The sequence below is a fragment of the Scomber scombrus genome, chromosome 2 (genome assembly GCF_963691925.1).
Source record: "Scomber scombrus chromosome 2, fScoSco1.1, whole genome shotgun sequence".
NCBI classification, from domain to species: domain Eukaryota; kingdom Metazoa; phylum Chordata; class Actinopteri; order Scombriformes; family Scombridae; genus Scomber; species Scomber scombrus.
In genome coordinates this window covers 23660747-23685238 of record NC_084971.1, presented here as the reverse complement: position 1 = coordinate 23685238, position 24492 = coordinate 23660747, and the positions used below count along the sequence as shown (strand labels likewise).

Here is a 24492-nt window from a genome sequence, read left to right as displayed (position 1 = left end):
CTCAGCCATCAGTCTGAATGCTCTCTCTGCCAGCATTGGTTTGAAAAAATATGGTTGGAGGGAGGAGGGAAATCTGATTACTGACCAGCCGCATGTAAATGTTGATTTTACAATAACCAGGTTACTACAGTGCATGTAAATGTGTTCTGACTTCCTGCCTTTAACGTGATTTCTCCCTCTTACACAGTGTCTTCTGTGCATATAAATATAATCAATATATGTATGCATGTCAGTGAAATAGCACTTGCATCAGGTGTGAGTGCCTCTCTGTGTGTAATGTAGGTGTGATATTGCCTGGTCGTGGGGGAAGTAAAGAATACTTCTCAGCCTTTTTATTTGTGTATTACTAAATAAATGTTTATTTTTGCTGCACGTGTCTGGTGCGGGATATGTGGTCCAGATCAGCGGTCGAAAACAGTGCAAGTGTGTATGACTGTGTGTGAGGAACGCTGTGTGAAAGCCCACAGATGGAGGAGAGATGCTCAAGCTACCACACAGCTTGTCATCCCAGAACTACTACAGTCTGTGACTATGCTAATGCGGCAGTGCAGATTATCTTCAGTGCTGTTTTATACCATTGTATCATATTGTGATTGAATCTTAACAGAGTATTATCTTATCAGAGTGTCAATTACAGTTAGATCTTAATCCCCTTTTAGTTTCGTAGAATAGTTTGTTTATCGGATAATTAATATTTCTTCTTCTTCTTACATATTTTGAGATGAAGACATTTTGACAATCTTCACCATGAGCTGCTTCGGGAGCTCATTTATTGGCCTGACCAATAATTTGGGCAGTATTAGCTTATTGCAGCCTGTGATATATTATTTGTCTCTCAAATATTGCCTCAAATCCAGCATTGGTTGTGTGATAGTTGATAACACCCCCCTTTTTTTCTTCTTTGATTATGTCTTATTGCACAAGTTGTGGGCCGTTACATGTTTTATCTTTTGTATTTTGGTCATTACATTTCATATAGTCTCTTCGTTTTTTATTTGCCATGTTGCGCTCGATCCAGCGTGCGTTTCATGTGTCATTTTTTCCATCAAAGTCCTTTTATAGAGGAACATTTTTTGTGCCCTCTGGGTGCATCAGACAATGTTGTCAAACTCTGCTCTTGGAACAGATTTTTAATTGTGCAGAAACTGCAGATCGTAGTGTGATGAATGTCTTTGTGAACACTGGATGTGTTTTCTGGTCCAAGCTCTGATGTTAACTTGGCAAAGTTCAACAGGGGGCCGCCATGAGATCAAAACATAACTATATGAAAAAATAAAATCTAAAAATTAAATAATTAATTCTAAACAATTAAACTAATTAAAAAAAAAAAATATTGGGTGCTATCAGCAGAGTCTGTGGTTCTTTTATCTGATTTTTGTCGTCATTATGAGTTTTTCATGTACAGACTTTCAGCTCTGTTTATTTTAGCTGTAATTAACCTGTTGATTACTCATGAATTTTAAAATGACTTGTGTTGTTTTGTTAAACAGGTCTCATTTGCTTTCTTGAGCATGTACAATTTACCCAGTTGTCAACACTCTCACACTGGGCGGGCCTGGCCTCAGTGTAACCTAAGCTAAGCCTGGTCCTTCTGTTCCCAACAGGGTAACTTGACCCTAGATTGCTTTGTCATGTGCCAGAGAGAGAGGTTCCCTCTCCACACCCACCGTCTTTTTCCGACCAACAACACACACACACAGATTAGATTTTTTTGCTTTTATATTTAAATTTGTTTTTTAAGTGATTATATAATGGAGGCCTTTTGAACTGAAGTGTGTGAAACATGTGCTACAAGTGTGTGCAATATGTCACAGTGGGATGTGGATAGTGTTTTGAGTCTTTTTGTATGCAGTGCATCTTATTTAATGTTTTATTGTGTTTTATTGCCTTTGTCCATGTGATTCCTGTATATTGATGTGCTTTCAGTTGGAAATGCAGGGACTTTTCAGGGCTGCTTGTTTCTTCATCCTGTTTATGGAGGGAAAGGTCTAATGCTCTTCATGCTGTCTCAGTCAGGGGCTTGGCTCACTAACAAAGGCCACCATGTGCATGGAAAAACAGCTAAGGAATGAAAAAAAACAAGCCCCCACAGCATTGTTAATACGGTCAAAATCTTACCCCAAACAACAACAACAAAGCTTTAGTTTGCATTCCTCACACACTGATGGTACGCTTCCTGATCTGTGGGATCTTTGTGGTAGTTGTTTGACTTCTGGGTCTTGTCTATCATGTCAAACTCTATATCACTGGGAAAGTTTCTGGTATTTAGTTTATCACCTGGTTTTGATTGTTTGCTTTTTTGTTTGTTTTCAGTAGGTGAAACTTGTGTTTAAATCAATAAAAAAAATTTAAAAAATAAATCTCCTATTTTATGACGAAATCCAGTGACTGCTCAGATGTTTCTTCTTAGTATTTTGTGGAGAGAGTATTTTGAGCTCTAAAACAAACCATGCAGCCCAACTGGCATGACTCAGCGAAAAGAGTTCATGACCTCCTTGAGTCTGCATTTAAACGAATCACTGCTGGATGTGTTTCTAAACAAATCCACAAATACCATGAGGTGGAAAAACACAGTCTAGAAGGAAAAGTGTAGTGTTGGTGTACTGCCAAAATGTATCTTGATTTGACAGCTTATGATGTGATGTTTAAACTAAGGTTGTCACAATACCAGAATGTTAAACCTTGATTCAATAATAGTTTAAAAAACAACATTTGCTATCTAGTTCACCATGGCAGAAAGGAAAAAAAACACAAAATAGGAATTTATTTATTAAAATTTGCTGTGACCCACCAGTCGTGTGGAGGGTTTGTTACTGGAGAGAATAACAGCCCCAGGTTGAGGACCAGTTGATTTTCTTCCCCGTTGTTTCATCTGTGCAGGTTGAAAATGTGATTGTAAATCTGTTCTTTGTTTTGAATGTATAATTAATGGAAATCCTATCATTTTAAACATGTGGAATTGAGAAAGTATCGAAGTATTGTTACGTTTGACAACCTTAATTTAAACAAGTTTTCAGAACGTGTGGGTTAAATAGATCTTGTTTATAATTACTCTGGAACAGTAGGAATTCTTTAATCTTTCTTCAAATTAGTTTTATTAATCTGTTACTGATTAGATATCCCAGATAAGAAGGGACCCAACTGTTCTCTCGTTGGCCATCTCAATAATGTACTTATTGTACTTAATGTTAAGGATTTCTACTAAAATGCCCCTTATTCATGTACAATAAGCAAAAGTCATAAATCTCGTCTGCTTTTTTTTTTCCTGTCAGCTTTGCCTGAATTTAAACTTTTCTCTCTGCGTTGTGGTGCCTTTTTCTCACAGGCAACAAATCCCATTGGGTAGAAAATACCTAATTGCCTGTTTCTCTTTATAGATTTGGTTATTTGCTCCAATCAGGGTGTGAGTCCAAACTATGTGGCTTTTGTTCTGGTTATCCCAGACACATATTTCTGGTTGCGGGCCTCTTCCCTCTGGCTCTTAGTATTCTTCAGTGAGGGAAGTGCAGCTGGTGGAGAATTCACACAGAGAAACAAGCTATGCAAAAAAAAAAGAAAAAATAAAGCATTTGGTCAGCCTGTGGTCAGATGAGAATGGAGCAGTCATTGTGAGAACACACATCTAACCTTTGGCCTCATTTCTGTGCTCGCCCCGCAGGCATGGAAGAAGCGGTGGTTTATTCTTCGCAGTGGCCGTCTGACAGGCGACCCAGACGTGTTGGAGTACTACAAGAATGACCATGCCAAGAAGCCCATCCGCGTGATTGATCTCAACTTGTGTGAGCAGGTATGGTTCCTTATCACTGCCAGCCTGCAATTTGAAGTGCCTAGTTTCACATTTCTGCATTTATTTGCAGACCCAATTTTTGAATATGTATAATTGTAAGTAATCGCAATTTGTGATTACACAGAAGTCAAACTTCTCGAAACAAGTTTGACTTCTATTTCTTATTCTTATATAGAACTGTGGCCCATATCCATGATTTGAATGTAGTAATGAATGCAAATGAGTATAAACATGGACTGAAGGTGCTACTTTTGCTCAGAAGGCTCTCATTGAGTGGCTCTAAATATTCAGTCAGTATGAAGCTAAGCTAAGCTCTGCTCCCTCAGGTGGACGCTGGGCTGACGTTCAACAAGAAGGACTTGGAGCACAGCTTCATATTCGACATCAAGACCATTGACCGTGTCTTCTACCTGGTGGCTGACACTGAAGAGGAGATGAATAAGTGGGTTCGCTGCATCTGTGACATCTGTGGTTTTAACCCCACTGATGACGGTAAGGACTGACCTTAAATAGTCAGGAATATTACATTGTGTGCCATCAGGCCAGACGTCTAAGAAAATATGCTTTGAATAGCTTTATAGCGTAAAAGGATATGTCTTTGAGGAAAGGGTTTGTCTTTGTCTTTGCAAGTCTGGATGAAGGCCACTGTGGTAAAAGTGGTGAACCATTTCTAAAGTGACGAACAACCTTGAGAACTTTATTCTGCTATGTTTGTTTGTGAGGCTGGTTATTATGATTGTATTTCTAATAGAATAGTGAAGAAGTTCACATTTTTGCCACCAACATGAGAGTGTAGAAAATCAAAGTTAATTCACAGGAAATTCAAGCAGGAATGTGTACTGGGTACATTTATGATATCTATAAAATCGTAAGAAGAGACACCATGGCAGTGACTATATTTGTAGTGTAGAATTGATCTACCAGAGCAACAATAGTCTTTAAACATCTTCTGTCATGTTTACACAAGTACAAAAGCTGAGCTTTAAATCAAGTTGTACGTCATCAGCAGCTAACAAATAAATAATCCCCCAACTGAACAATGCAATATTAGCTCACAAGCCAATTACTGTAAATTGGATTGGTCTCTCTTTTGATGTCACTGTTGTGCTTCTCAAATGTCTGCCACTTTCTCTCTAAAGAAGTTAGGTGAACCAGCTAAATGTGCCAGAAGGCCTGTATTTAGCATAGTTCTCAGCCAAGGTCTAATGATCCATGTGTTGATCCATGTGTTGTGTTGAGGCTCACATTACTGTTGTTCCCAGTACTGGATAATCAAAGCATTGTGTGCCTTTTGGTCTCACTGCCCCTGTTTCGTTCATTCCCTCTTATCTGGTTCTCATTCCCTCTCGTTTGCCTACTCTTGTTTCCCTCGCTGTCTCTTTGTCTTCAAACCTAATTGCAAGCGGCACAATTTGCATCTCCATTTTGTTCTTCTACATTTTCACCAACCTCCTCAAATAAATATGTAGGAATTTTAGTGTGATTAGACTTGCCACAAAACTCGCACCTAGTCGCTGTCTGGCATATCACGCCACAGAGATTTGTTTTGTAGAAAAATGCACTTTTCAAACCTGGCTACTGAGTCACTGATTTTCTTGCTCCAAGGTCGTCCTCTCCGCAGTATTGTGACTATGCCTCCACTTCTGTTACACACCTAGCGCTGCAGGGCAACCCTGATAACAACATTCATGGCACCTCTGCTACAGAATTATTGAAACTGGCTGTTAAAACCCTTATGTGCAAACAAACAGTGAGCCCATTCAAGGAGAAACTGGGTCTAAAGACAAATATCCTTGCAGATAGCCTTCATCACAGTTCTTATTACAAAAGAATGTCCTTGGCTCTCCCTTTTGCGCTCGCTTGCACTTCTCTGTATGTGAGACCCAACTCCTACACTTCTGCCGTGTGTGGCCACACTAGAGTGCTTCTCAGCTGGGCAGCTATTAGAGGAGGGAACATTAGGAGGGCTGGGAACCAAGGCTTTGAGAGACAGTGTAGGAGGTATAGATGAGTATGAGCAAAGGGGGATTTTCCCTTTTCCTGTATGAATCAGCACTTAAAGCTTTAACAAACAACTGGGAAGAAGGAAAGGAGATGGAGAAGCAAGTAACGCACTGCAAAGATGCAAACTGATTTACAAAAGTAGAGAAAGAGGGGGCTTTGGGTGAGATAAAAACATGTCTGTTATGGAAGAGAGTGGGAGGAGAACTGTGAAAAAAGGAGAAAAAAGATGTGGAATTGAAATGAAAACAGATATATTTCACTCAGCTTATGCATCAGCCATGCTGGCTCTCACTGCAGTACAACAATCAACTCAAGCAGAAGGGTTTGAAAAGGATGCTGATATCCTTGAGGACATGCTGTCTGAGAAGGAGTGTGTGGGATTCTGACGGCAATCGCAGTATTCACGCAGTTAAGGACAAAAATTAAACTTATACATGTGTTTTATGTGTACATGCTTGATATGAAAAGAATGATCAAAATACTTGCTAATTAGGGCGGCTGCAGTGTGATCATATCAGCCATCTGTGTTATTTAGGGAATCTTGTTACATACATCACACACATCACACATCTATCTTATCCTTTGCTCAAGTTCGACATTATAGGTTAATATATATATAAGGTTTTATTTCCTCCTGGGAAAATATGACATGGCGTTACAGGGTGTTGTGGGTTGTTGGGTCAGTTAAAAAATTGGGGCCTAATGCCTTAGTTGCAGACTAATAGCTTTGATTTGGGGTTCAATTTAATAAACAGAGTACAATGAGCAATTCCAAGAAGATATGTGACATCTGTCCACAAGTTGTTTGCTTTGTTGGAGTGAACATTAACGACCATCCCATTAAGCTAATGTTGATGTACTGTCAGTCAAAATGCTGCTGGTGACATTTCATTGGAATTGTGTTGCTAGGAAGCAGCTTGGGTCTAAGTTTACTTGCTGCCAGAGTTGACATGGGAAAACAAAGCGTTCTGTTTACTTTCTGCCTAATATCATCAGTCACCAATATCACCTGCACTGTTTCAATGGGCTTTACAGGCTCACAATAGGAGCAGTTCCTGATTCCTGATTCATCCTTCACTGGGGGTTCAGGAGGAGCCATTGGTTAACAAAAATAATGAAACAATTTGTAGAAATAGAAATTATAACAATGTGGTTATAATCCAACATTATGGTTGTAATTGTACTAAGGTCGCAACTAATGATTATTTTCACTGTCAATTAATCTGCTGATTTTATTTTCTCGTATAAAAAATCATTAAAACGGTCAAAAATCACCATCACAACTTCATAATGTCTTGTTTTGTTTGAAAACAGTCCAAAATCAAATATACTTAATTTACTGATATGTATGACGAAGAAAAGCAGCAAATTGTTGCATTTGAGAACCTGAGAAATGATCGGAAATAAATGATTTGACCCTGATCTGAATGGGATGTAATTGAAAGTTTTGACGCTGTTCTAATATATTACCGCAAAACTACTGTACAATGTGTAAGCCCGGTCAGTCATTCACTAACATCTGCTGAGCTGAATCTGACAGATCGTGATTGTATCTGATCATTGTGATGAGTTTAGTCACAACTTTACAGTCTGAACAATTGCCTCTTTCAGTAAGTAAATGGTCTTTGCTGTGTAAAATGGCACCTCTGTTTTCTTTCCCCTGAAGGTGAAGGATTTATGGCATAAAAGTGTATTAATTTCCTCTGTTGTTAGTGATGATGATAATAATTAATTTGGTGGTAGCGGCCTGACTCCTCTATAAACTGCTGCCGAGAACCCTGTATTGTATTTGACCTTTTAAGTGTTTTGAATCACACACAAACTCAGATGAACATTAACAGGAAGAGGTGCCAGGAAGAGTAGCTGTTTCACACTGCAATGGCTAATAGGGATCCTAATAAACTAAACTAAACAGCGGTTGCAGGTGTTAACTCTTCTTGTTTGTCTCTTTCAGAGGCAGCAAAAGCTGCTCACCAGTCAGCCATCGGAAACCTGGTGGTGGACACACCCCCACACCCAGCACTTGGTAATATTGTTGGTCCAGCAGCAATGTTGTCCAGCGTGCCCCCTCCGTACCAGCCAGTCAGTGTGCGACATCTGGACTCTCAGTCCAGTTCAGAGGAGCCCCAGGATTACTTGTGGCTGGTAAACTGTGAGAGCAAAAAGCCTGAACCCAACAGGTGAGTGCTAATATTATCTGTACAAGTCCCCACATTCACTGAGTGCTATATAAGCTGCTCTTCTCTGTACACTTTTCCCCTCCATTGGTTCTTTTTGTACATCTCATCTGTACTGCCACTCTTGCTCTTGTCTCTGCTGTGTGATGTGTAGCTCACTGCAGCTTCACTCTTCATTGGAGAGAGACCAGGAGTATTTGCTCCTGGAGGAGTGTGAGAGCAAGACTCTTCCTCCACAGGCTAGTCTGTGAGTGGCCAGCCATCCAGCTGGAACTGCCTGCTTGTGTGGAGTGCTACACATGTATAAAAAGACAGACCAACAAAAAACACACATAAACACCACATATGCTCTGATTTGCATTGCTTCTGTTAATGATGATTAGTGGATTTGAAGTGTTTGAATCTGCTTGTGAGTGTCCCCTCCGCAGATCAAACCAGACTGAATTGTACTTTCCCTCTCACTAAATTGGTTTTGTCATTGCCTGCATGTTCAGAAATGACTCAACAGTAATCAGTTAACTCAGTCCTCCACTTGAACTAAAAACTGCTGTTTTATCCTAATATGGCAAACTGTGCCAAAGATGTGTCTGAATCTAACGTTAAAGGACTAACTGCTACTTGAAATCAGTGTTGTTGGTTTACCATTACAGGTCTTCACTGGTTTAGAATGGACCCGATCTAAAACAGTCCCACAGAAAACCGGAATCCCAAACCCAACCATGTTCATGTTTTATTTTTCAAAAGGGAGGAAAACGGATCAGAGCACACCCAGCCTGACACCCCGTAGACCTGATGATAATTAGACCCAATCCAGACTGTGGTCGACCTGAACAAATGATAATAGAGAGAACACAAACTACGCAGTAGCATGATGCAGCATCAATAAACAAACAGCTGCTGTCGAACAGAGCAACAATATAATTAATTATCCTGAAAACGAATGCAAAGTCAAAGAAAATCCAAAAATAGTTAACATATATTCTTCAAAGTCTAATTTATATCGATACTACAAAGCCACATTTTCTCCCTCTGTACTACATCCTGTAGCCAACTGAGCTTTTGACAGATAGTGATAATTTCTAACAAATGTATATGTATTTCTATAATTTGGGCTTGGTCATGGACCGGTGAAGACCTCTACTTACACAAGTGTGCGGGCTGCTTTATTTCTCTAAATCAACATGTTTTATTGTGTATTTTTAATTCTCTGTTCTGCGTGTCTCCTCCTCTCAGAGCTCATGCTGAGTGTTCCAAGTCTACCTCTTCAGAGACAGACCTGAATGACAACCTCCCCTCTCACCGCACACCCACGTCCTCCACCTCCTCGGCTAAACACACCTCGCACAACGGCTTCTTCCCACAGCACCCGGCCCCTGCCTCCGCCTCTTCCATCTACGACTCGCCACCATCGCGGGGCGCCTCGCTCTTAAATGACAACGGCCTCTACCACCTCCCTCGCAGCTACTCTCAGGACACTGTGCTGCTCCCTAAGTCAGCCTCCTCCCCGTCGGCTCATCCGGACAGTGGGGATGCCTCTGAGCTCTATGTCTTCAACACGCCATCACGGAAGCCCTCAATGGAGACACAAATGCGCAACCTTTCCATCAGTTATGATATCCCACCTACACCTGGCGCAAACTGTACTTACCAGGTGCCCCGTACGTTGTCGTCGTCAGGGGTAGGAGGCTCAGAGGGTGGGGGAGATGTAGTGCCCCCTCCCAGACCACCCAAACCTTTGCTCAGTTCCACCTCAGGACCCCCTCCACCTCCCGCTGAGCGCTCACCTACGGACACTTATCATGTGCCCCGCTCAGCCTCAGAGACGGACGGAAACTACTGTGTGCCTACCAGTGCCGGGAATAAAGCATTACGAAGCAACACGATTGGCACTGTGGACTGTTCACGCCTCCGCAAAGGTTTGTGTCGGATAGAGTTTCTTTATTACTGTTTTTTTGTGTTGCTTTTTTTTTGTACAATTGAAGTTGGCATTTCCTTTGAATTAGAAAACGACTATAAAATATATCCTAATTTACAAGTTATTGGGCTTTCTTTCAAAAAGGTTCTACTCATAAAGCATTTGTATCAATGCATGCTTTATCATCTTAAAAAGTTAAAATCCAAACACAATTACACACACAGTCAAATCTAACTCCATAAAATTGTGACCTTTATGTACAGCTAAACAAATCATAAACACCCTTACAAGACTTCTCTACAGCTTTTATGATGACATTTGATACTCTTTTCAATTTCTTTTGATGGATGATGAGAGACCTCACCGGAGCTGTTGGCATGTTTTCTTCAAGCTGCAATCCCTGTTTTAACCTTTGCTCTTCTGTTCTTGCAAAAACCATTCAAACATATATTTGCAGCACTTTCAATCATTTATAGTGGTTATAATACTCAGTTGTAACATTTATAAGCAAGCAACATATATTAAGAATAATCTTATTAGGTCTTCACTTGTGGACAAATACATGTGTTCTGCTGCACCACTGAAAGCACAGATATCTTTGGCTTGTTATCATCGGAGCCAACCTTACTGACATTAACTTTGGAAACAGTGGGGCTATCCCCTACCTATGTAGTAAAGTCTGACACATACATATGATGTGAAAAATAAATGTGATGGTAGATATTCAGGTCTATGTAACATGACAGCAATTGCTGTTAGCCATCATCACTTTCTCTCTGTATTTAATCAAGAGAAGATTCAAATCTGACAACTCAGAGGCTCTTCCTATTTGACAAAAAGTACATTTCCTAATAATGGAATGAGGAAATGAAATGAGTCTAATAATAAAACTTCACAGACTTGATCTTAAATCAGAGCAAATGTCAGAGCAGAAAAAGGCCCAAAATAGATGAAAAACAACTTTGTAACAAAAAGAGAAACTAATGCATAAGGATGAACACAACCTAAAATATTACAACACTTACACCTCCCTCTGGTGGTGATAAATGTCATTACATAAGTGTCAGAGGTAAGATAATTGTTTACAAATATCAAGAGAGTCTGAGGTGATTATGTTAAACGGGCAGTCCATGTTACATGTGGTATACACTTGTGGAAACTGTAAAACTAGCAATCACTGCACAAATAGTAAATATCCCAGGATTAAGTGATGAAGATACTTTAAAGAATCAATGAATACAATAATACTATGTCTTTGCACTGTGAAAATTGGATTTCATCTGACCCCCTTTTTAACCCATATTACTTTCTTTTTTTGGTAAAGTCATAGTATTTCCCAGAAAGGACTTGTCTTATTGTAAGTATTCTCTGTCATGGTTTACCCACCCTTGGTCTCCCTCAGCTGACACTCTCATTTGCCTTGCAAGCTTTCCTAGCATTGCTGTGGTTATTGTGGCCCTAAGTGAAACACATTAGCGTCTGTATCAGTGCCTAATGAGGATGTAAAAAAAACAAAAAGGCTCTATACAGCACAGCCTAGATACAGCTGAGCTCCCTCTAACTGTATAAATTAAAGTTTGCAGAGTCATGAAAAGACATTTTTATTGGGATAGAGATTGTGTTATTTGATAAAATGGCTTGAAAGGGAGCCACAATCTAGGTCTTGTATGGAAAGGGCAGTCTAATAATTTATGTTGTGTTGTATATTTACAGATCAGATAATTGTGTATTAAATATCAGGCATATACTGGAGTTACTTGTATATTTACTAATTCCATTTGTTTTTTGCAGATTTTGGATCCCAGGACTGCTATGACATTCCCAGATCATTCCCTTCTGACAAAAGCTGCTCGTTTGACTTCAATGAAAGCTTCAACAGCTACTTCGTAAGTAACTATTAATGTTTTGACAATATTGATTAACAGTGTTGATACTAGAGACACTTTCAGGTAATTTTACACGTCCTTTAATTTGATACTAAATTCCTGGAAATGTGCAGGTATTCAAAGGTTAATTTTACAGAATGGGTGGTGCAGTTTGGTATAAATGATCAGAACCCAATGAGTAAAGAAGGAAAAATACTTAGTTTCAGCTTGTAAATTTGTTGTAAACTACATATTCTTTCTTTCAAGTGTTACTGAAATTGTTGGTAGCATGTTTAAGAAACACTGTTAACAAGGAAATCAGAAGAAAACAGAAGGAAACGGGGAAAAAACAAGTGCCCTTTTCCCTTCACTGAAAAAAAATATCACCTATAGACACCCACAGCTCAAACCATGCTAAAATTTGTCCCAGAGCACAATATTGCATGAGCTCTGAAAATGTCAAAACAATGGCTGCAGTCTTGTGCAGTAGGCGAAACATGGCTACTGTTGGCCTTCAAGCCATGTCAGCAAATATTAGCACAGAAGATGACATCAATTCATTTTGTTGTGGATGGTAGAAAACGTACACTTTAAAGGAACTACACAGTCCAGTGGTGTTTTATTACATTCTTATATTTATACAAGAACATTCCTTTAAATAAACACTCACTGCTCTCATGTTTGTACTGGCATTTGCTGATTTTTTATTTTTTATTTGTTTGAACGGTGCCGTTGAGCTTCTGTGCTCAACAGAATGTGTATTTCAGCTCAGTATTAATTATTTTTGCCAGGAGTTTTACTTCTGGTGAGATCACTCATTAACATTAAGGCTAGCTGCTAGCCACTGTTACCTGCTGCTGCCAGGGCGTCATCCAGCAATTTTTCAAATTCTCAGTGGTGCAATTTACTCTGGCTAGTAACAACATGTAACAACACCTACCTCTACATTTCTGTTAGTACTGGTTGTTTCTTTCTGAGTTCATCCTGGATTGATTCGCTGTTGCCTCGACATTTAAGAATTCACTCTGCTTTTGTCCAAAACAGAATCTAATGAAATAAAAACAAAAATGTGTCAAAAATAAATATGCCCACCAGTGATTTAACTGAAGACACTTCAGAGATACGCAAGTTTTATGACTGTTACTGATTTTTTAGCCCATCAGCTGTTGTAGTGTAAGATATTTCCCTTTAGCCTGACTATAGTGGAACCCTAATACAAACCTAATACAAACATGTATGTATGCCTTGTCTTCTTCAGAAAAACAAAGGAATGATGCCAGTAGGTAGCCAGTCCACAGAAGAGGTAGACCAGAACTATGTCCCCATGAGTGCCAACTCCCCATCACATCATCACTCGGGCAGTTTGTCTGAGCCCATGCATGAACCCAACTATGTGCCCATGACCCCGAGCACCATGGAGTTCTCCTCTCTTGGAAAGCAAGTCCCCCCGCCTGCCCACATGGGCTTCCGCTCTAGTCCCAAGACCCCTCCTCGCAGGCCAATGCCTAGTGACTGCCAGCCCCCGCCTGTGGACCGAAATCTCAAACCAGATCGCAAAGGTGAGAGCATAAACGCTGTATGGGCATGTGTTGATTCACTTGTGCCTTGGTTCATAAATATATCATATAGTTCCTGCTGTAGTGATATTGTGCTTAATTTGCTTAAGTTGCTCGGTGTTCACTAATCCATAAACTGACAAATGACCATGCTTCATCTGATGCTCATCTGCTATTCTCACAGTGCTGGCTCATGGTCATATAGCCATCTGTACAATGTAATCAGTTCCAACCGTTCTCAAAATGTCAAAACAGTCTTTCTTTCATTATACTTTGTTTGTTTTTATGAATGTATAAAAATACTTCTCATTTGCCTTTGTTGGTTTATCTGGTGTAGCCTACTAAATACCACCATCTTCCTCTGTGTCTGTCCTTGACCAGCTTATTTCACCTCTTGATGAATTAGTTTAGTGGTTGCAACATCCTCTTACACCCAACAGAGTTAGCTCCTCGTCAAAAGCACTTTTGTCCTGAGCTCAAGAGGCCCTGTAGACTGTTTTGGAGGGGGCTGGTCTCTGTGCCATGGAGTGACCGAAGCATGGGGTGGTCACCTCCATCCCCTTTGTTCCGTCATCTGAATAGGGCCCTTTGATGAAAGACCTAATAGCAAGGGGAATTACAATCTGTGCAGATTGAAAGGCTGAGTAATGGGCAAAGAGAAAGACAGAGAGTTGAAGAGTGACAGGGAATCGTCACGTACACAGACCAAAAACCAGGACTGTTATTGTCATCAAAAAAAATAGGGCATGTATGGAGTTTTACATTTCCCAATGGGGAGTCATCCCATGCATGGTTCTTTTTTCCTTTGACCTTTTAAGCCAGTCATCTCCAAATTTGGCATGCATGAACTCTGGACTTCCATGACTAAAAGTTATAAAAATATTTTAATTTCTTCAAATTATTTCCCTTCTGTGCAACAGGCCAACTAATTTTGGGGCATTACTCATATTTCACAAAAAAGAGCAATGCTCATAAAACTTGAAGCACATAATCAGACAGTCATTGTGAAGAGTAACTCTTAAACATGTCAATCATAGACAATTTTAGGTTTCTACCAAAACTCATAGCTGCCAATAGCCTATAAAATTCCAGGAGCTCTTTTAACACTTTTGTGACTATTGAATCCTTTTGAATTATTAGGAAGTAATCTTTTATTATTGGTACAGTGTAAAAATGGAGATACATCAGTGTAGTTCATATTTAGGCCACTAACTCTTCATTATTTAGGTACAGACTGTTTGTATCTTTGTAATAGAAATTGACCAGATTGCAGCACAGTAAAGGCAGGCAATGGACAAAACATTTTTTGTATAATATCCTGAGTGAAGGGTAAACATTAGTGAGTAACATCACTATAGAGGTATTTACTCTATATTTGGCATACTGTACACATTTAATAAATTAGTAGCAAGCACATTGTGCTTTGGTGTTATTTTTCCTTGGATATTATGACTCTCTTTATTCACCATGAGCCATGCAAAATTAATCTGTACTCTCCAGACTAATTCACCTCACTCTGTGCTGTGTTCATCTTCTGTGCACTTCTCTCTCTGCATTGGTTGTTTCAGCCGTATGATGTGAAGGCTTTGGCATCTGTGGTCAAGGCCAGCGAACGGCTCCTCCTTTATTAACACTGATATTTGATTCCACTGAAATTCATAATCTTGATTTGAGATTGTGGCACAGTTAGGTTTTCGCTCTTGTCAGCACTACAAAAAATGTTGTGATCTGTGTGTTTATGTAAAAAGAGCAATGTGCCCATTCAGTATGTTCTTTGTATGCACTCTTCTCAACATGACATGATGTCTTGGTATACTCTGTGCTTAAACATGGCTCGTCGTGCATGCACAGCTGTGATGTCAGTCTTTGTGTGGGAAGCCGTGGTGCATGGAGTGAGGTGCATGTTGGGCAGTATGGGTCTGCTGTTGTCATGACAATCATCCTCTTGATAACTGTGCTGCACAAAAAAAAGGTGACATGAGGGTGTAGGTCTGTTATTCAGCAGAGTCACGTCTTTTGCTTTGCATGGCAGGGCGGTTGTTACGATTGGACTTAATTGTTGTGATCACCAAATTTGTTTTTTTATAATAAGCAAAGTCTTCTTTCACCAATCAGGTCAGAGTCCTAAAATAATAAGAGCAAAAGGTGTTGGTTTAGAGCGAACCGACTCTCAAACCGTAGGTGAATTCCCGAGGGGACGACGCAAGGGTAGGTACTCCTCACTGATCTGCCATTGTGTATCTGAAAACTTTCCATTCTTTGACCTGTTCAAACTCTACTTCAACCCGACTCTTTGCATGCTGTGAATAGTGTACTGTGGGATTTCTTTGGTTTCTCGGGCCTTTTGGTTATATCAGAGATTAACTGTGTGCCAACCAGAACCAATTAAACTGTACCCAGATAGGTTTAAAAATATGAACTGTGTGTCACAACTGTTGCATTAATCCAGTCTTATTATATTAAATCCCAGCAGGGGGTGGATGAGTGTGCACTTCATGCATGGTGGATTGCATTTGTTACAGTTTTAGACCTCATTAACAGTCTTAACATAACCTTTAGAAATAAACTGTCACTACAACCTTACTTAAATATTCCCTCATTCTGATAAGGATACTTATACCCAGTCAACCAAACACCATAACTTACTAACATTTCTCCTCCTAAACGTTTGTTTTTGTGTTTTATTATTTTTATTTTATTTTTTATTACATATTGTGCTTCTAAAACACATTCAGATGTAGCAACTCTGGAAAGAAGTAGATAGCTCTTCAGGAGGAAATTGAACGATGATATCATCTAATGAAAGATGGACCCATAAAAAAATAAAATAAAATAAAAACATTCTCCTGCTTGCACCGACTACCTTCTGCTTAACTCCCATTGACAGAAGCTGTGTGGTATGAACTTCCATGGTGAATATCTATAGTGAGATGCCATATTTGTTCCTAACCATGCTGATACTGCCCACAATTTTGCAGTTGTTTTTTTTTTTTTTTTTTACATCCATCTTACCCTGTTCAGTCTTTTAAAACTGAAGTAGATTGATTCACACCAATTTCATGTCTCCACACATTTAAAAGTTGTAGAAAATACTTCCAGAAATACTAATAGAAGTAAAAAATGGGAAGTGGCAAGTGAACTGCTGACTACTATTGATTTATTTATTACTTTTTAATTCCTTTTCTTTTTCTTTTTCTTTTTTTTTGTAGAAATTGAAAATAACAAACCCTGTTTGTTTTATATCCAGTAACTTATCCAGTAACATGTTTCCAGTCTTGGTCCTGATATTATATTAGAACTGACTATAGTATAAAACACAAGCTTAAACACAACACCACTAATACATCTGCATATTATATTTAACTTTCCTGTTGTTGACGTTTGTGTGCCTTGCGTATATGCTGTGTGAATGTCTTAAGCAGTGACTGACTGGTGTGTGTACCTTGATTCAGGAAAACCTGCCCCATTGGAGATTAAACCACTGCCAGAATGGGAGGAGCCCTGTACGCCTGTCCGCTCGCCTGTCACACGGTCATTCGCTCGGGAGTAAGTGTCCAAAATGTTCTGCAGCATTTATAATTCTACACTTAGCTAACAACTAAGGGTGTGTTCACACTGTTCTGCTCTCTGTTCAGGCCTGTTTTTATTTTTTATAGTTTGAAGTCAAGTGAAAGTTGCTGTCGCAGAAGATGCACTGAGCCTTGTCTCTCGTGAAGTGTTTTTTTAAAGTTGAGAAAATATAACTTCATAGAGGAGCACAAAGCGAGGGCCAATGAAAAGGAATTGCTGCACTTCATCTCTGGGTGACTAAAGCTGCTGATGTTGTTATGGAAACAGTGTGCATTGACCTACCTCAGATTGATTTTACCAACACTAAATGAGTTTTTTCTTTTTTTGTAGGAAAAATGTTGTTTGGTGTGAACATTCCCTTTTATAGTAGATATAATTAACTAAAGAAGTAGGCACTAACACTTCATACATTACCGTAGTCACTTTGTGACCATAGTAGCATTACTCATACAAACAGGTCTGGGATCTGCCTCAGAGCTACATGATACTGAATGAAGTTTGTTGGCTTATCTGGGATGAGGTCTGTGCTTAGTGCTGCAGGGATTCTTCTGGCCACAGTGGTTAATAGCTGTGGCTGTTAATGTCTGTATTATATTTTGTGCTCACCAGAGACTGTATATGCCTGGAAGTCGGTGTGTAAAAATTGTGAATGCTGCTCAGTCTCTCTAGGTTTCCAATGCCAACGAGACCCCCGTCAGTGCATAGCACGGCCTCCAGCACTGACTCCGAGGACTGTGATGAGAATTATGTAGCCATGCTCTCTAATATGTCATCAGATGAACCAGTATGTAACACACAACTATCCTCTGATATAAGAAGTTGCATGATTACTTTTTTCTTTACATCTGAAATCACAAATAATTAAAGCTACAGAAAACGTGTTAAATGTCTAATTTCATTTTTATTGTAATATGTGATATTTTTGTATGTTTTTTTGGAGCTACATCATTCATATGCAATCTATAAAAGTAGTTTTCACAACCGCTGCACCATGAATACAGTGGAGGATTTTGTATGAGAGACAGACAAAATTTTCCAGGGTAGAAAACACAGCGCAACCTAAAATGTGAAGCTGTAATTGTTATACAGAAAATATTACAAATCACATTTCCAGTCCTTGCTCCTCTCCCTATGCCATATATTAGAGTGGACAAATTACTGATTGCTGCAGACGGACTCCTCGCCTTTTCAACTATTTTCTTTTCAGTTTGCTCTTGTCCTGCTGCTCTGCTTTCTTTTATTCTCTATTTTTGTTCTTTTGTTTTTCAGGTATTGTGTTCTGTGAAAAATGCCTGTTCTTTCCCCTCAAATTACTACCTTTACTGTTGGTCCTAAGATCCCTTTATATTATTTGGGCATGGGTTGAAATGGAATCAAGTTGAGATTTAGTAATTTAGTAATGCCTACAGGCATAATTGGCTTTTACAGCAACACTCTATGAAAAATAATCCTGGATACATTAGTCATACGCTGATGGGATAACTGCTATAAAAAGGGATTTTTCTCTCTTACAGTTTGGGTATCAGATGTACCGTTTTTTCCTATTTTCTTGCTGTAACAGTTTGTTTACTTTCCCCAACATTTGCTTTGATACTGTCTGCTGACTTCCCCGTTCTTGCATCACTCATGTTAATTTCTTTCTCCCTAGTCCCTCATTTCTCTGGCTTGACCAGGCTCTGGCTTCATCCATTTTCTTTTTTCCTGCATTTTGTTCTTGACCATCTGCTGTTCTCTTCTTTCCTTTGTCACTACCTCCTTCTCACTTTATGTAGAGAGGAGTCCTTCTACTGCACTGTCCCCATCACCCCTGTAAAGAGGGAGGTGGAGGAACTTGACACCATAGAGGAGGTGAGCAGGGTTGCCAGGTTAGACATGCATGGCCTGCCCTGTCAGAGCACCAACAGCTTGCCTGTTTCAAGTGTTGTCACTCGATCAGAAAGTTTATTAGAACAGACCTGCAGTGATTTTTAGATGCAAGTTACAGTATATCACTTTCCCTACAATTAGTCACCATCCTAGTTCTATTAACTCCACCCCACATGTAGTTCAAAATTAACAATAGGTCAAAATGCATGATGTGTTGTCACAATACCAGAATTTTGAAGTTTTCTACCAAATTTTAAATCTTACAAATTGATACAGCAAAAGTGAAAACAGAAAGCATTGTCTCTGTAAAATCATAGTAATGATTAAAAAGAAAGCACCATAAACTCAACAGACACAAAAACATTAAACTTTTCCCTCTCATTTTTATACATATTATTTGAATTCTTTAAATGGTTTTTGGTACTTGTTCAAAGTTGCTCTGCCAAGTTGTTTTTCATAACTACTATGGCATGTAGGCTTGGTGCCCATTTTTTGTTAACTGTATTAAAGAATCCACACTTTCCAATCTGATGCCTGATAGAAATGGAACCAGCTAAAAGATTTGATGTTCACTGATGAAAAAATTGATATTGAAGATTTAATGGTAATCACCTTAACCTAAATGATGCCACATTTCATTAATTTATTATAGTTTTGTCAACCAGTTCACATGGACTGTTGTTCAGTTTGAGATTTTGTTTGATTTTGCGTAAACCTTTCACATGTTCTATCCACAAGCCATTTACATCTTTATATACAGCCTCTGAAGCTGTGATAAAAACAATTTGAGCTTATAAAACATGCTTTTCTATAATGCCAACTATTTGTTCAATCGTATCTCATGCTGCTCAAGCAGACATTTTGGTTATTGTGACAGCACAGGAGTGTATTCAAATGTGAGTTGTTTCATTTTGACCTTGCCTCAGCGTTCCTCTTCCATCAGTTAAATTATTCGTTTTCTGGCTAATGTAGAACATGAAGCTTGGTCCGCCCATGACCGCGGATGGAGGGAGCAGCCCGATGGTGAAGCCGAAAGGAGACAAACAGGTGGAGTACCTGGATTTGGATCTTGACTCTGGCAAGTCTACCCCACCTAGGAAGGTAGGACTCTGTTTTATCTACTCCCACACCTGAAATGACACATGCACACAATCATGGGAAACCAGTTTGAAGGAATATCAAGACTGACCTGTGTGTGCTTTCCCTCTCCAGATGAAAAGCAATGGAACTGGCATGGCAGCATCAGATGAGCGTGTCGACTACGTGGTTGTGGACCAGCAACGGACGCAGGCCCTCAAGAGCACCCGGGAGGCCTGGAACGATGGCCGCCAATCCACAGAGACAGACACACCTTCCAAAGGACCCAAGTGACCATGTTGTCCCAACCACCCACCCTCCAAACCCCCAAACCACTGGGCCTTTTACACTGTTGTACTGTAGGCTCTGGTTTGTGCTTTGGGACGGTACAGGTGTTATGTTCCACCTCAATGAGATCCTTAGTGTGTAGGGTTCAGTGGAGCTCCATAGCCACTCAACCGTCTTTACTTTGCACTGCTGTCAGGCCTTAGACAGCACTGTGTGTACAGTTGTAGGAAAGGGTGTGGGCCAGGAATAAGCTGTATGCAGTATGAAAGCAGGTGGAATGACTGGACCTGTCTTCGGGGTTTGACTTAAGCAGACTCATGAACTTTGAACATTCACTGCCCCCTATATTGGATTCGATTTTGTTCCCTATTTTGTTTATCTTCCAGCGGCCTGTGGGTTGATCCAGAGTTAACATTTCCTTAAATTATAATGCCGTTTGATGTTGTTTTGGAGTGTAAGTGAAATCACATTAACATGATCACAATACTTTGTCATTGCGACACTTTACTAGTTAGCACAGCTGGTTAACAGTGTTGATTTCTCAATATCTCCTCTTTGAGCAGCATGAAGTTTTCTATGGTCACTGATCACAGGTCAGTTTTACAATTTCTTCACTAATGACAGAAGTTATGGTGGATGGCTGAAACTGACCCTGATTTTTTACCCAAGGCATACTTTAAACTGGATCCCTATACGACAAAATTTCATGGTGAATCTTTTTTTTTTTTTTCAATGCAAAGGCAGTTGAACTTGTTCATTTTACATGTAACCAAGTGCTCAATTCAAGCTTTGGATTCACACAAGGTTTAATCCACTGAACATAATTTGATTCCCCACTTACTTTGTAAGTGGGGATGCTTCAATCTGTTATAATGGAAGTGCAAAGACTGTACAAAAGTGTTATGTATATATACAGGAAAAGTGTCCTTTATTTGTATGGAATATTCAGCGTGTTTGACTCGAAGGTATGTGGATTCTGCAGGGTAGAATCCTGTGCCTGTCTTAGCTGGTATCAGGACTTGTGATTAATGAATGCATTACTGTGAGTTTTTAAAAGAACGTGGCAGGTTTTCTATAAGTTATGCAAAGGTATCAAACTTAGGCTAGAGAGAGAGAGAGCGAGAGAAAGAAAATCAGGTACTCTTTGTAAAAATGCATACTAATACAACTATCCATTTCTAATTTATTTCTCAAGATATTTCATCAGGTGGATGTCCTGTCCACTTTTAGCTCAGTATTCTTGAATCATATGGATGAACATTTGCTAAAGCCTGTTTAAATGCTTAGTTTGGCAGGCTCTGGTCAGTTAGTTTCACAAGTTCATTGATAATCCTTATTTCCCTCTCCTCTTAGGTTTAATTTATTTCAAATTGAACTGGCATACAGTTTTGGGAAATTGACTGCCTCGTGTAGTCAACTTGATACATCTTTTATAGACGGTGAAAAAGTCTTTATGTCTACATAGATCTTTGCTTTACTAACCTGTGAACTCTCACTCAGAAGTCCCAAGCATGTGCTACCATGAGATGAAATCATTGCTGTACATATTTTGCCATCAATTAGATTAACATTTATCTTTTGAAAAATGTGCCTACTAAGTCATCTGTACTCTATTTCACTCTTTCCTTTTGCAGTTTCTTTGTGATATGGACTGCAAAGCTGATGACGCTATCTTTTTTTTTTAATGAATCTGGACAGAAAATGTAAATTTTAAAAGTGGACTAAATAAAATCCAGCCTCTTATGCATGTGTTGTGTGTCGTCAGTGGTATTTACATTATGATTTGTGATGGTTTGAAGGAACAGAATGGGGGTGGGAGGATCCATCCCAACAAGTGGGGTAGCCAAATGTTATTGGCGAGCAGTCTCTCCCATGCGACTGACGGTTTATGTCTCACATACACCCCGGATCCTCCCTCTTCCTCTTCAGTGTAACCTCACTATACTGTTTCCCATGAGAGCTCCCCCACAGGTCCCTCCTGTCTTTTAAACCCTGTTATTTTCTCACTGTCATGGTGAGTAACAGCTACTCCATTTATAAAAGAAACTATTCAGTAAAAATATACATTCAGTAAAATAACTTTGACTAGGTGATGTGCTGCTCTATTACCTACTTGATGTCCATCTCCTGCAAATGATGCTATCGTGCTTAGTGTTTTTATTTTTAAATAAAATAGATTAACAAGAAACAACACAATAAAAATGTATAAGCAGGAAAACAAAACACAAAATCATCAGCAAACATATATATATATATATATATATATATATATATATATATATATATCTCAAAACCCAGCAAATTATTTTCAAAAAGGAGTAGGATGAAGTTAAAAACTTTTCTAATCCTAACCCCCCCCCCCCCCCCCCCCCCTTTTTTTTTTTTTTGCTTTTTTTTTTTGCTTTAACAAAAAATCTAAGGATTAATGACAAATTTGTTGAATGTTTGGCCCCATCCTCCCCTACTAGTTGAAAAATGTGGCTCCAGCCCTAGCCCTCAGATCAGTCTGTCCTCTGACATTGTGTATCACAGCACTCATAGAAATATACACAGACCATCTGGTGTCTGTGTCTGTAATCTCACCCCCATCAGTGTACTTACAAATTCCAGACCTGCTATATCAGAAAACCCATCTCCTTCCCCGAACTCATCTGTAGATTTCATTAGGAGAAAGGGACTTGGGCAGAAGCATATCAACATTCGTAGCATTACGATAAATCTGGATTACATTAACATTTGTACTTTTACCAACAATCTTGACATTTTAGTCCTTTCACAAACTTGGTTAAGGATTATATTTATTTAAATGGCTTCACTTTATTTAGATGTGATAGGCTTTACTAAGAGTGGAGGTGCAGCAATTTATGTCTGAAATAACATCAAAGCAGCCAAGTTAGTTAGTGTGTCTGTCCCAAAACGGTATGAATTATTAATGTTGAATGTAGAATTAAGTCAAAATGCCCTGTTTACTGTTGCTGGTATATATTGCCTGCCATCAGCCCTTTTAAAGGCAGCTTCTGATATTTTTGAGAATTTAACCTGTTTCATGACTTCAGAAGTGGCTGTTATTGGAGACTTTAACATAAATTGGATGTCCACAGACTCATGATGGTCAAAAATACATCTGTGCTGATCTTGGACTTACTCAACTGATCTTTGATTCTGCCAGTGGTATACCTCCGCTAGATATTTACTTTTTATATGAGTGTGGTACAGGCTGACCAAAGTGGTACGCTCTTTAGTAGGAGGCAGACACAGAAGGCTTGATCAGTTGTCCCATGGTCATTTATTATAATACAAAGTGTTACAGGTGTAACCAGAAAGATATACAAAACAAAACTAAACAGTTAACTTAACTCAACTTAAGTATAACTGAAATCAAGTTTAAGGAATGTGTACACAGCTACACTACCAAAGCAGTCTCTCCTTGAGCAGTCTTAAAGCTACTGCTTATATAGCACTCTCATCAGCCTGCACTCTGCATGAAGGTGGACTATACCACTCATCAGGTAAGTCCTGATCCCCTCCTGAAACAGGTAAGCACCAACAAGATTAACATTTACATCACAGTCACATGGCATCACTTTTATAGAGCAACCCTATAGTCCATCTGCAACTAAACTTAAATCAAATCAAAACCCCCCTTATTATGTGGTACAATAATTCTAAGACCCCTCCACATGGTTCTTCCCTAGTGACATCACTAATGATGTCACCAGTCTATAAATCAAGGAAACATAGGCCACCTCCTCCCTTTGTCTCCTGAGCACATGTAAGTATATGAATAACAAAGAAAGAAAATACTAAACTTGTGACATTAAACTAAACCAATAAACTCTAACTCAACTTAATACCAGTGTGTGTTTTATTTTAACCAAAAGTCTGCTGAGATGTAATTTATAACCAAATATGCAAACACAAACAAACCTGACAAACAAAACAAAGTTTGATTACTAAACTTAACTTATGGTCCAAACAAACAACACAACAAGTATAGTGAAATTAATAAGAGATGGCACAAACGTGTTTGGGGACAAAGGCTCTCACCCACTTTGTCACAATGAGCTCCAGAATAGCAACCTTTTTCATACAACAGAAATCCTGGGTGTTGAATTAGCATTGATCATTTTTCAAATAGGCCTATCATCAATTCAGTAGTTAATAAACATGCTTCATTCAAGAAATTAAGAATAAAAGATAGGACCAGCGCCTGGTTCACCTCTGAACTATCAAATCTGCTCCAGCCAAGCACTCGCTTGCCTTTAGACAGCTAAGAAATAAATGCACCTCCTCAATGAGAAAAGCTAAATCTGTTTATTACTTAACATCCTTCTCCAGCTCTTGGTCAAATCCATCTGAATTCGGGAAAGTAATAAACTCCACTAAG

At 39.2% G+C, this 24492-nt stretch overlaps 1 protein-coding gene across 1 annotated transcript in view; it reads left to right on the top strand.

Moving 5' to 3' along the window:
* Positions 1–21848, top strand: part of gab1 (GRB2-associated binding protein 1) — a 57736-nt gene extending 35888 nt beyond the window's left edge. Inside the window, exons 3-13 of the mRNA XM_062432364.1 lie at positions 3659–3787; positions 4114–4279; positions 7746–7971; positions 9202–9884; positions 11675–11769; positions 13007–13307; positions 15420–15512; positions 16757–16850; positions 17535–17658; positions 19713–19841; positions 19953–21848. Coding sequence (XP_062288348.1) covers positions 3659–3787; positions 4114–4279; positions 7746–7971; positions 9202–9884; positions 11675–11769; positions 13007–13307; positions 15420–15512; positions 16757–16850; positions 17535–17658; positions 19713–19841; positions 19953–20111 — 2199 coding nt within the window. The 3' untranslated portion in view covers positions 20112–21848. The remainder of the gene's footprint in view (positions 1–3658; positions 3788–4113; positions 4280–7745; positions 7972–9201; positions 9885–11674; positions 11770–13006; positions 13308–15419; positions 15513–16756; positions 16851–17534; positions 17659–19712; positions 19842–19952) is intronic.
* The last annotated feature ends 2644 nt before the right edge of the window (positions 21849–24492 follow it).